This window comes from Aulonocara sp. 'chitande type north' Nkhata Bay, linkage group LG5 (genome assembly GCF_057382095.1).
Source record: "Aulonocara sp. 'chitande type north' Nkhata Bay isolate Kocher_YH1m ecotype deep benthic linkage group LG5, A_spYH_male_GT1.1, whole genome shotgun sequence".
NCBI lineage: Eukaryota > Metazoa > Chordata > Actinopteri > Cichliformes > Cichlidae > Aulonocara > Aulonocara sp. 'chitande type north' Nkhata Bay.
In genome coordinates, this window is record NC_141348.1 from 37,980,594 (window position 1) to 37,994,085 (window position 13,492).

Sequence of the window (13,492 nt, forward strand, 5' to 3'; positions counted from 1 at the left end):
TTCTGTAATGCTTTTTTATTTTGGTAGACTGCTTTCTGACAGTTGTAATTTTTGCTGAATTTGCTAGAAAAGGTTTTCTTGTTATTGCATCTTATCACACTGTTATACAAAAATGCACAAGCAGTGTGCAAATAAATTAACTGAACATAAATAAATAGACCTTAATCAGCACTTTGGAGCAGCACAAGGGTTGGGACTGGTTATAACAGAGACAGTTATAATTGGCATACACTTCCACACTTCTCTACAAGCCTGTAATTTGCTCTGACCCCTGCTGCATGCACACCAACTGGTAAGATGCAGGCCATCATTACTATGTAAACTCGCTTATAAAATGTAGCTAGCCTGCATATGCACGTTCATGTGTCTGTGTTCAGATACAAACTTGCCGATGCAGATCTTCATGACAAGCATTTGGCTGATGCTTTATTTTGTGTAAATAATGTTGCGTGACAAGGAGCTAAAGTGCACAAGATCCCAGACTAAAGCTTTTAATGTTTCTGGAGATATCAAGCTGCGCTGGGTGTACTGTGCCAAAAGCAATCAGCGAAAAGAGAAATTTAGAAGCGGACAGACTCAAACAGCGATGACTGTGTGGTGCCAGCGTCTGCTCACCCACCTGGCACTACTCCATTGGTAGCGATGGCACTCATAGAGATGGCAGTCAGCATGGTCTACACAGAGAAGGACAGAGGAGCAGGAAAAGAAGAAATTAGATCAAATTTGCAAATTACGCACACAAGTTTTTGATCTTTTCAACTGTGAAGAATACCATTTATTGTTTTCTTAAATTGTGAACTAAACCTCAATGAATAAGGTGTCATGCCTATTTATATCATCAAAAATGAAATGAAACTGGTAAACTAAATCTAAGTAATAAAATAAAAACAAAACTAAGAGTCTGATTTAGCTCAATGCTCGCAACCACAATGCTATATGTGCAAATCAAGTTAGTTGGAAAAAAAACCCCTGAAACAATAATTTTTATAATAATCAGCACTAAATTCAAAGGAGAGATCACACTAATCAGGATGTGGCGGGAACATAAATCTAAATGTCAGACATCTAAAATACATGACTTGATGTTAAAGCTTGAGCAGTTAATGTCAGTCAAAGTCATTGGAACTATTTCAGTTCAACACAGTGTACGAATATGTGAAACATTTTCAAACCCCCTTCAAGACATTTCAGCACAAGCCTGCCTCTGTGCTGCTGCAATAGTGCATGTTGAAGAGTTAGTGGATAACCCTGATCCATCAAGTCATTAGTTTATCCTCTTGCTACCATGGATAGCTGAAAAAAATTGTAATGGAAGTCCATCTAACCGTTAATGAGGCTTTTCTGTGGATACCAAAGACAGAGTAGGGTCTTTCCTGCATTGAAGAATTTTTAGCACATTCCTAGAGGCTTTCAGCAGAGCCGAAAGGAAATCAACAGCAATATTCTAATATTTTTTCTACTCCAGTTTTGTAATTGGAGATGTATTTATTCACGAAATACAGACATTTTGTTTATCAAATGACCAGAAACAAACAGGAAGAATGCACATATTTCTGTCAAATAAGGCAACAGAGACTTATTGGCCTTACTGTAAGTGGACCACTCATGCTTATGTGTATAATTAACTCCAAAGGCCATTTCTGAGCAGGAAGCCCCCAAAGAATTAGACTGCCTGACATTGCCATCACTAGAGCCACTGGCACAGCTAAAAATCGTTTACTGTTTTAATGTTCTGTCCTCACTTTCACATTTTATCAGATTATTTTTAAGCAAACTTCAATTCTTTTATTTCCTCCAGGTAAAGTCCTTCATACCAGCGCCAAGCAATGAATTTTCCCAGCATAGAATTAAAGAACGGACAGGCTGCTCGTTGATTAGATAAATAATAACACCACAGGGCCTGTCAACAGCTGTCAGAGCACATTCAGACATCCAGCGACAACTCTTATGGAACTCTGTCGAGTTGAGATATGTAAGGGCACGGTAAAGCGAAGCTCACGGCTATCACAGTCGCCTGCAACACAAAGCGCGAGTCCCGACTGGCCTGCAGAGGACAAGAGGGAGAGATGTACGCAGAGAGTGGAAGAATGGTTCAGAAGAAATAAAAAATGACAACGTGAAAGCACTGAGAGTGACTGGGAAAGAGAGCGGGAGAGTGTGTTTGACAGTACAAAGACAGCATTAAGATTTCATTATTCTTTTAGTTGCTATTGTTGAATTTCTGAGTGTCTTTTCACATTGTCTGCACATGAAAGACAGAGGCAGACACAGAAAGAGAAACGCGAGGACGAAATGTGAGAACTGGCTGCCTAAAACATGTCTCACTTTCTCCTATTTTTGGGGGCTTTTCTATAAATGAGTTGTTCTAGTTTATTATGTTATTATTAGTTGAGTTTTGAATGTAAAGTTATATATATTATTAATTCAATCTGTGCTTGCATGCAGCATTAGTGCAATAGCAGTCTGTCCTGGGTAACATTTAAACTGTAATCACCTTCCTAAAATGTAAGGTAAAAAAGAACAACAGTAAATTCTGTTACTGACAAGAATAGTGGTTAATAAATGCAACATTTTACAGAACAATTACTTATTATTATTTATTAATTTACCACAACAATCAATGGTTGTTTCTTTTCAAAGTTTCTGTTTCAGCTACACTGGAGTGAGGTTTTCCAGCCACGGGAAACCATGCTGGTTATGTTTAACTGTTATTGTATCTGTCTCTGCAAAGACTTTAATGTGGTTAGTGTCACCTGAGGGCCCAGTGGACTGATGATCAGGAGTGAACAGTGAGTTGGGCTCTGTTTCTCACTCTAATCTGGTCATAATGAGGCCAGAAACCCTTCTCCCACCACAGCAGATAAGACAGTAATTGTTTAAGTGTTTTATCTGATGTGGGCAGCAGCCACTCAGAGGTAGTCAGTCGCATACCCAATCACTGAATCTCCATGCAGAAAAGCCAGCAATGCACTTGTCTGATTTGCAGTGCTGGCAGTGTAGCCAAACAGGATTGGTGCTTTAGTAATGCTTCGCTCTGAATTTTATGTATGTCAATAATATTAAAGGTAAATTATACACTATACCCCCCCTTTGACTTTGTCTTTAAAACACATGCTCTGTTTTATATTGATACGTGATTTTCAATTACTATGAGTCTGGAAGGTGGTCTATATGTTTTAATTTCCAAGAAGTACTGCACTGTAATTTATGCTCATAGCAGAATCTTATTTCTGCCATCTCATTCTGAAGATATATATCGTTAATTCTAGTCTGAAGCACAGCAAACAATACAGCTCTTTCAGTTCAGTCTGAAGGAGTAGCATTGTAAGAGTTCTGACTATTTCCTGAGAAACAGAGGTTTAGATCCAGTTATTTATGCAAGTGCCAATTTAAGACTTTATCAAAGCTCTTTGTGTGAACCAGTGCTCATGGAGCGAAATATAATTAGAAAACTAAAGCTGACAAACTGAGCATGTTAGTGACAGCTGCGATTTCAGCTGGCAATATCAGTAGGTAACTGGCTTGAAATGAGAAGCCTGCTTTTGTCTGTGTGAAGTCACAACTCACTGTTTTGAAAATAACAAGAATTTGGAGTTGAAAATCTGACAGTATCAATATTGTTAGCCTCATCGTGCGTTCTATGAGAACAGAAGGCTTGACAGGCACGAGGAGTGGAAATGAATGAGGGCGATTAGGTCAAGCAACCAATTATTTGAGGTTTATCTGTGTTTCAGTGGAAACTGTATCGATATATGGATCGATTCTGCGTTGATTTTGTCTACAACCAGCTGCAGACAAGACAAAGTAGCAACTATCACTTTTCAAAACTCAAATTTTGTCTCCAGTTAGATGAATAATTTCACCTTCAATCTATGATTGATTGCTGATGTGCAATTAATGTCATATGTTGTTTTGTTTGACTGAACCACCACAAGTGGCAACAGAAGAGCAGATGATTTTGTTGTTGTCACTGTTGTGAAATACCATTTTTATCACTTTTAGTTAAATGACCCTTTGGGCATCACTGCAGACAGGGACTCTAGCAGAAAAAGTCATGCATGAGAAACTGCCTGGCTTTCATCTCCAATGATCTCACCTGCAGACCCAAATGGACCACAACATAGGATCAAAAGCAGATACTGGAGATCTAATAACTAAATCTAACACAGATTCCTCTGTAGTTCAAGCACTTGATGACCAAATCATGTCTGTATTCGCAGAACATTTGAAGAGTGGCACTAAAAAAACCCAGCGATGTTCTGTTTTAGCAGGCAGGATGGGCAAAATCTTTCTTCCCACTGACCCAGAGCCTGTGGCCTGTTTTATCGTCCCACTTTCAGGCTGGTAACCTAAAACTGTGATGGTTTGAGAGTTTGCGTTAGTGAACATCCTCTGGTTTATAACTCTCTCTTTCTCCATGAATCCTGGAGTCAGTGCCTCCAAACTCACATGTACCCAAAAGCCCTCTAGGCTCTAAGCATGCCAGTAGAAAGGCCAGATTAGACCTCCCCACCATCTGTCTCATCCACATGAGATACAACAGCACACAGCTTACATTTCGCACAAAGGAGATGTTTTCCTTCGAAATGTAATCGGAATGGTAGCAAGGCCTGAATAATTGCTAAGCCATCATGATTACAGATGAGCCCTAGGAATGTATTTGGTGAAAAAAGTCATTTTTAAGAAAAGCCTGCCAGCTGACACACTCCCCACTGATGACCCCAAAGGACACTTTTGGTCTGTTTCTTCCCAAAGCTACAGACAAATTCTGAATTGGTCTTTTTTTGACCTTACAGTTGAGCGGAAATTGGTTTCGACAGGACTGGAGCTTTTGCCTTGCCCTAAGAGCGTGCTTCATTATCATGCTTCATTACACAAATGCAGAATTGTTTTTTTGAGGTACAACTTCATCAGTTGACATACAAAAGCACAGAAGTTTCAGGGTGCTGCTCATCACTTGAAATCCCTGTGGATGGTATACTATGGAAGGCACCAATGTCAAATGACAGTGATTGAGGTGATTTTCACTTTCAGAGTGATGGTGGGAATGGAAACTATAAGTAAGAGGACGAGGTGCTGCTGTGCTATGCTGCGAGACAAGAACAGACGTGGCAGAAAAAGGACAAAAATTGAATAATAGAATAAGAATGAGAGCAAGAGAGAGAATAGAATCAAAGGAAGAAGGAGGAGGAGAAAAGGAATAATGAGACAGAAACATGGAAAAAAGAAAAGGCTTGGAGAAATTGAAGAAGCGAAAGAGTAAAATATGAGGAGATGAGCGAGAAAGGCATCCTAAGCATTTAAATGAGTCACGACAGAGGGCATCCAACCCTTCCCCTCACAGCATTTGGATTCAAGACCTGGAAGTAATGAGGAAGACCAAATAACAGATGACTTTCCATCTAGAATATTAAAGCTCATTTTAATGTGGTAAGAGCCTGTATTCATTATCTGGGGTAAAAAGACTCATATACCAGTACGACGTACACACGTTTGAGCGTCCCTGTTTGGAGAATGCTGTCTGCAGCAAAGCACTGATTTTTAAAATGGTGGCCTGCGTGTATAATTTCATGGTTAATGGTTTAATGTGTCAGAGCCGTTCCACACGGAGGCGCGTTCTTTATATAACGATTCCCTGAATGTTTGAGCACTGCGGCTCGTTAACGTTCCGCCAAGATGTGACAGAAAAATATTGGCGCGAGCGTTTGACAGCTGCAGATATGTGCAGTTGTGATTAAGCACCTGAAAAGTGCACTGTCAGTGACATCCCATGAAGTGAATAAAACATGGGGTCCTGCTGTATATTATTAAGCTCTACAACATGCGAGATTCCTTCGCACTTTGGCTCCTGTGGATTTCACTCAGGTGGGCATCGCTGCGTACACGTATGTACATGCACACACACACGCGCTCATTGCTGAGAGCCCCTGAAGGCCTCGGTGGTTATGTAAGGAGCTCAGGAGGAGAGAGGTGGGGGTTTCTCACACACCGTTCACGCTCGAGCTTATCGCCCCGGGGCTCTGCAATGAGCTCAGTGTGAGTGATAAAAAGTGTGTGTGTGTGTGTGTGTGCGTGTGTGTGTGTGATATTAAACAGTGAGACGAAATTACTGAGAGATGTTTTTCAGAGTTTATTCTAGTAAATGGACGTAAGGAACTTTTTAGCACTGATTCCTCTGTGTGTGTGTATGTGTGTGTTAAAGCATAAGAAATGAAGCATAGGAATTGCAAATGTGTTTGTGTGTTTGCACGACTTCCTGTCAAGCTGTGTCTGAACCAGCTTTGATCTCCAAGCTTTTTTTTTTCTCTCCTGCTATTTTTTCCACCATAAAACTGAGTGCTGTATTTTTTCATGCACCACACAAAATCTTTTTATCCCCTTTTTATTAATTATTTATATTTTTATGATGCTGATGGAAAAAAATAATAAGCTGATGAGATTCAGTATCTATATTTTAGAGGTAATTACTAAGATATCAGGCTCAAACATGGAATTACATATTATGTTCTATCAATATGCTGTTTCATTCAGTATGCCCTCTATACTGTCACACAGAAAAAATGACGGGGCCGCAGCATGTGTCTGTGCAGGCAGTGTTTGGGATTTGAGGGGGTCGTTCTATAAATATACTCAGCTGGAGGAGAATCTAGGTTGCACAAACTCGCAGACAAACCAACATAAAGTCCATAACCCAAAATGCAAATCAGAGGAACGACGCACAGCTCTTACATCTTATAGACCACAAAGTTTTAATTAAACTGTCATGTACAATAAAATTAGCAAGGCAATCCACTGAAAAGCCATACTCAGGCTGGATGCGCCTGTGTTGTCTGACAGAAAGCTCTCATGCAGGGCATTGTCAAGTTTTCAACAGAGACAGTAAATTAAGTCAACACCCTTCAGAATAGAGATGTTAAGCTTTTGAGTGAGGAGGCCAAGTATATGCTCTCTGACAATCAAATGCATCAAACACGATCATCTTGTAGAAGCCAGCCAGACCACTGACAGCAGCGACTTCGATCCTGTGGGAGAGTCTTATGTAATGCGAGTCTCAGGGCCACGGCAGGGTGTCAGTCCAAAGTCACTCTGACACATGACTCTGTGGCAGTGACATTAAAGGGAACCAGGGAGCATCACAGTGTGTCATGTTGTTCTTTTTTACAGACTGAACGTGTGGGGTCTGTGAAATATAAACAGATCATCGACAGAGAGGCAGTTTGCTCTTTATACAGCACAAAAGGAACCTGGTTATGTGATCTGCAACGTTACACTTCACTCAGACCCAGAATCATTACACCGGCTAAAATAAGATGATTAAAACCTCCTCTCTTGAAATTTCACTTTAACACTACTTTGCTGGATTTGGTGCAGGGTCAATGATACCATTCTGGCAAATAAAAATAGATACTACATCTCACAAACAGCGGCTTTCATTCATCTAATAAATGAAAGATCCCTAGTTCAGGAGACACAAATCCTTTGGGGGTTGAGTCAGGAAGGGCATCTGCTGTAAAAATCTGCCAAAGCAAACATGCGGCGCTACCCGCTGTGGAGACCCCTTGTGAATAATGGAGCAGCCGAAAGTAGCTTCTTCTATGTCTCGAAAACAAGAAACTGCAAAACTCTAAACTATGAGTATTTTCAGAAAATTGAGCTTTTCGAAAAGAGCGATAACACAAAAAACCATAACTGCTTATTAAACCGATACAGAAGAAGAAGTTTTATTTCATACATCTCAAACCTCTGTGAACGTTCTTAGTATCAGGAACCTACGTATGTAATTCTCAGCACTGTTTGGACTTGGCAAGACGTAAAAAACATTTTAGGATCCTCTATAATCTTGCTAACGCCTGTGTCCTCAAATATAAACCTGCCACCTTCAAGTGAACTGTCGCTGCTAAGAATATGGAAAGAATTTGGTATAAAAATAGGTTAACTAATATACTTAGATATAGTAAAAAGGAATACTATATGAAGCAATTAGATATAAATAGAAATAATATTAAAAGATTATGGGAAATACTGAACAGTGTTATAAAACGTGGGACATTTGACACTATAGATCATGATATATTAATAAGAAAACTGGAACGTTACGGTGTCAGAGGGGTAGCTTTAGATTGGGTCCGGAGTTATTTAGGTGACAGGAAGCAGTTTGTGAAATTAAATGATGGTTGCTCCTTATGTATGGACATTGCTTGTGGTGTACCCCAAGGGTCAGTTTTGGGTCCAAAATTCTTCAACTTGTACATTAACGACATCTGTTAAGTGTCCAAAGTATTAAAAATGGTTCTCTTTGCTGACGATACAAACATTTTTTGCTCTGGTGATGATCTGCAGAATTTATTGGAGGATATGACTAATGAAATAAGTAAAGTGAAGTTCTGGCTAGATAAAAACAAATTATCATTCAATTTGAATAAATCTAAACTTATGTTATTTGGAAATAGTAGTTTAAATACAAATGCTAACATTCAAATAAATGGTGTTGATATTGAAAGAGTCAGTGAAAATACATTTCTGGGGGTAATAATAGATGAAAAACTTAACTGGGGAGCTCACGTAAGATATATTCATTCCAAAGTATCACGAAGCATTGCAGTACTAAACAAGGCAAAGCAGGTGTTCGACAGAACATCACTTCATATTCTCTACTGTTCACTGGTTTCACCATACTTAGGCTACTATGCAGAGGTCTGGGGCAACAACTATTAAACTGCATTACATTCACTTTTTACTCTTCAAAAAAAAAGGCAATTTGAATCATCCACAATGCAGGTTATAGGGAACACACAAACTCACTATTTTTGCAGTCTGAAATGTTGAAAATTGACGATCTAGTGAAATTCCAAACAGCACAAATTCTATTCAAAGCAAAAAATAAAGAACTGCCAGGTAATATTCAGAGTATGTTTTTTTTTGAAAGAAGGAAGCTATAATTTAAGGGGTTTTTGTAACTTCAAAACAGGGAAGGTACGTACTACAAGAAAAAGCTTTTGTGTTTCTGTTCATGGAGTGAAACTATGGAACACTGTGAATATGGAATTAAAGCAATGTCCAAACATAAAACAGTTCAAAAGTTCAAGAGTTATAAAAAGAGTTATAAAAATATGAACTATAAAGAAAGGGAAAATATTGAAATTAAGTGAATGTCTCTATTTAAAAAAAAATTCATGATGTTATAATATAGTATATAGTATATCAGAAATGTGTTCACTATTTTTATTACAAATTATATCAGTAAGGACGCTGACTAAATATTAACTGATAATTTATGGCAAATGGGTGGGATTAAATAAGTGTTTACTTCTTCCCACTCCCTTTCAACATGTAAATTAATCAGAACGGTGGCTATATTGAAATGTATTGATTTTTGTATATTGTATATATGTATATATAAATATTTTAAAAAAAATTTGTATAGTATTTTTCTCTCTCTTATTTTCTTGTCTAAATGTACCTGTATATTGTTTACATGTTTGAAATAAATTACCAAACAAAACAATCTTCAACACTCTGGTTTCCTTTAATGTTATCTCATGTAAGATTAGTTTAAAAACACTTGCCAGTTTGTCACTTTATTATTACTGCTGAATGCCACATTGTTAAGAGGGAAATGTCTGTGAACTATACTCCTAAATAGATAATTGCAGTTATTCTTTGACCACACTGCTCCATTTAAGTAAGCTGTAACCTTAGACTTGCCGTTTAAAACCACGACTGGGTCAACTATCCATATTTCTGTAGATGTAACACATTAAAAATTCTTGGGGGTGGTACCTTACCAGACTGACAAAGTTTTCTATTGGACATAAACCAATACAATACATCGGTACAGAACTGTAGAGCAAAGAGGGTTGGGCTGTATTATATGTTTAGCAAAGAAATTGTGCTTAACTAAAACCAAGAAAGAATGTCAACATTTAAGCTGTTCAAACACATTACAGCAAAGCTGTTATCCTTAAAATAAGGGGGATATCTTTGTGAAAAATAAACAAAGATACATTGTGTGTATTGTAGGCTGACTCTGCTTACTAAGGAGACTGATTCTATTTAGAGACTGAACAACAGCTGTATGACCAATTTTACTGTGAAACTACCCCTGGCGAACTATTTTTGGATGAAATAAAAAAGAAAGCCGTTTCGGCTAATGCAGAGAAGTAATTACTTGCAATTCAAAGTATGGCACCACATTAATGGAAAGCTACTGCTCACTAATCAAAACACAGAATTTACTGAACCATTATAAACATATTTATATCCTCTGTTTCTCCAACCATATTCTGTGCAAGGTCCTTAATCTTTGCTGTTCTCACCAGAGCCAATAATGGTGATAACAATCTTACACTGCTGAACAATAAATTCTGCTACATCTGCTACCTTCCACTCTACAATATGTTACGCTCCACGAATGCTGCACTTTATAAAACGTGTGAAATTCTGAATTTTCACTATGAACCTGGGCTAAAATTTACAAGAATGTACAACACTCACTGTGGTACAGCACATGAAAACGATGATGAAAGTCCCAATGACACCTCCGATTCCCACCAACCAGGTCATCCTGAGGAACAGGATGACTCCGAAGATGTTTTGGATGCACGGCATATAAACGCCCATCAGTGTGCCGAGCTGGGGAGCCTGAAAGAAGAGAGGGGTGAGAAGAAAGAGACACCTGAGCATTATTCATGCACAGTTACAGTTTAAGTTTCTCCAAGTACTTAATCTAGATTGTATAACGTTAAAATTCAGATAGCTGTCAGACTCCAGATGTAAATGCTTAGCTTGTCTCTCGCTATAAGCATTCCACACCAGATGCGCAGCACCCACTGAATGACTCCTGCTGCATTTTGGCAGATATATTAATCAATAAAAGTCAACACATCAGCCGTGCATGCTGGGAAGCACAGTTTGCAGTATGTGTTATGTGCCTATTTTTTTTACACGTGCAAAGACCCAAAACAATAAAGCAAAACACTGAACCGATGGAAAAAGGCACATAGGACTTCACAGATTATTACTTTCAAAGGCCCAATTTGTGATTTTAAACAGGCCACTTTGGCTTGAATTCGCTGTTGTTGCCACATTAGCGGGTTGATTTACTGCAAACACACGCTTTTGATTATAGGCTCTTTTTTCTTGTTAGTGTAGTTTAACATATATTTAAAATTACAATCATTTGGGTTATTTTTTTATTTTAAGGATAGCTGTAAGAAGACATAATGTAAACTGGAGTTAAAGAGTGTGAAAGGCTTACAAATTCTATGCCAAAATATACTTTTCAGTCCTCTTGCTTAAATATATGTCTCTCCTACATTCCTTCTTCCAAATCCTCTGCTGACTACAAAAACAGTTTAAGCCCAGGAAATAAAGAAAACTTTGAGATCAGAAAGCAGCCATGTGACCAATCTGTTCAATGAATGCATGAAATATTACTGTATTTCTTTACAGGCTGGGTGTTTATGTGTCTTGGTGCTGCAGTGCAGTCCCTGGTGTGGATCAGTTGACAAAGACAGCTGCTCTGTACTGCTCTGTGCTCAAGGCTGATCTATTGAAGGCAATTACTGACGCTCGGAGAATCACGACGTATTTTGTTGCACTTCTTATTTATTAATAGGAAGATTCTCTTGCCGAAGGTTTTTGGATGCACTTGATGTGAATGCGTTTGCATGAATTTGTTAATGAACAGTATATGAGTGTTTCCAGTGTGGGTCTGTACCGTCATGATGGCATTTATTAAATCTGAAGGACACAGCAGCTAACCCTGTACATAATAGAGAAATATTAATTTCCTGCTCGAGGACAGCTTGGCCAATGACAGGTAATTATTCTAGTATCCAGCCATGACCCATTTTACCAAGCGACCTTCACTGTCACATCATTAAATCACAGATACATGAACGAAGCTTCTCTGCTGCATGTTTGCACTTAAATGCAGCTTAAAATTGTGAATAAAGGATTGATTAGCTGTAGATTGAGTTAGTAAAGATGCTAATACACAGAAAGGTTACAAAAATGTTTCAAGTATTAAAAACAAAACAGCAGCTGGGTAATAAAAATGTATCTCAAATGGGAAATTACAGCTAAACTGGGAACATTACGTCTATGTAATTATACACACAGTGTTTACTGAGCTTTACTCGTACAACCAAAGACTTTCGTTAGGATAGGAAGTACTGAATCATAGATAGCTTAATTTGGCCTAACTTTATCCCCATCGTCAGCAGTAACTGCCCTTGAAGTGACAGTACAAGGGTCTTTAGGTTGCTAATTGTTCATACCTGACAAGGTGTGGATAAAGACATGCCTGGGTTGGCTCATTATCACCTCCCTGCTGTGTTATCTTAAGTTTTATCCCTTGATTTTTAACGCTGGATATCTAGTAATTTAATTATTTTTCCTAATAAATCACCACGTCACCCAAAAATGTATCTTGTTGCTCACAAGCTTTGTGGGTTGTAAAACAAAATGAACTTCAGCAGGCAACGTGCTTACAGACTTATGGCTTTGATACAACATAAGGACATAAAAATCAAAGAAGCTTATAATTAAAACAAAACAAATGATTATATTATACCCAAGTACCTGATAACTTGAATGAAATTACAATATTGTGCCCATAATACTAATGTGACAATTCTGTAAATAATGGCCTGTTTTGGGTAATTTGGTACAGATACAGATTTGGAAATATTATCATAGGAGATGTCTTGGTCACAATGATAATAAGGTGAAACTCTAACATTGCGAAACCCCAACGTTCACAATTTAGGACCTTGCATCTGATGACAATAGGAGACCTAAATATGTGTTTATGTGTAGAAGTTCTTTTAAAATGTATGAGATTCTCTAGGACAAAAAATAAATTGTGCTGGTGATTCAGCAGCATTTTGTTACCAAAAATCATGTTGACAAATCTTTCTCGGGTACTCAGCATGAACAGTTACACGTTTCATTAAAGCTGAGATATTAACTTTTCCTTTTTTACTCCATAATCTACTGTTACTGTTGTGGATGATCATAGCAACACAGCCAAAATTTCAATAACATGTAATCCATGTGAGCTAAAAAAGCTCAAGCTTTAGACTGCTCCTACTCTTGGCCCTGTATGATATCAGTGAAAGCAGATATCCTTAATACTGTCATCACATGCAGACTGGTTATGAACACAGGTCCACCCACCTGCTGTTCAAACCTTCTGTTTTATAGTGGCAATCAGAATAAAGTTGGCATAAGGGGAGGGGGAACAGACCTAAAACGTCTTATTGCAGACATTTGATAAACAGGAGGGCAGTACCGAGGCACAGCAAAATATTATGGCTGAAATTATGGAGCTAAAAATGAGCATAATAAGTCATTATTTCAACACTCTAATGAAAATCTGGTTTTGCCGATTTATTGAACTATAGCTAATAGCTTACTGCAGGGGAATCAGTAAGAGCCACACGCAAAAAGGTTACAGTATGTCTGGGCTAATTTGGAAACAGTGTCA

General features: G+C 38.2%; 1 protein-coding gene across 5 annotated transcripts in view; it reads right to left on the bottom strand.

Moving 5' to 3' along the window:
* slc12a5a (solute carrier family 12 member 5a) overlaps window positions 1–13,492 on the bottom strand; it is a 197,630-nt gene that overhangs the window by 35,775 nt on the left and 148,363 nt on the right. For all 5 annotated transcript variants that reach the window (XM_086293399.1, XM_086293397.1, XM_086293398.1 and 2 more), the window contains exons 4-5: window positions 10,495–10,641; window positions 620–674 (exon numbers count right to left, since the gene is read on the bottom strand). In XM_086293399.1, coding sequence (XP_086149525.1) covers window positions 620–674; window positions 10,495–10,641 — 202 coding nt within the window. The remainder of the gene's footprint in view (window positions 1–619; window positions 675–10,494; window positions 10,642–13,492) is intronic.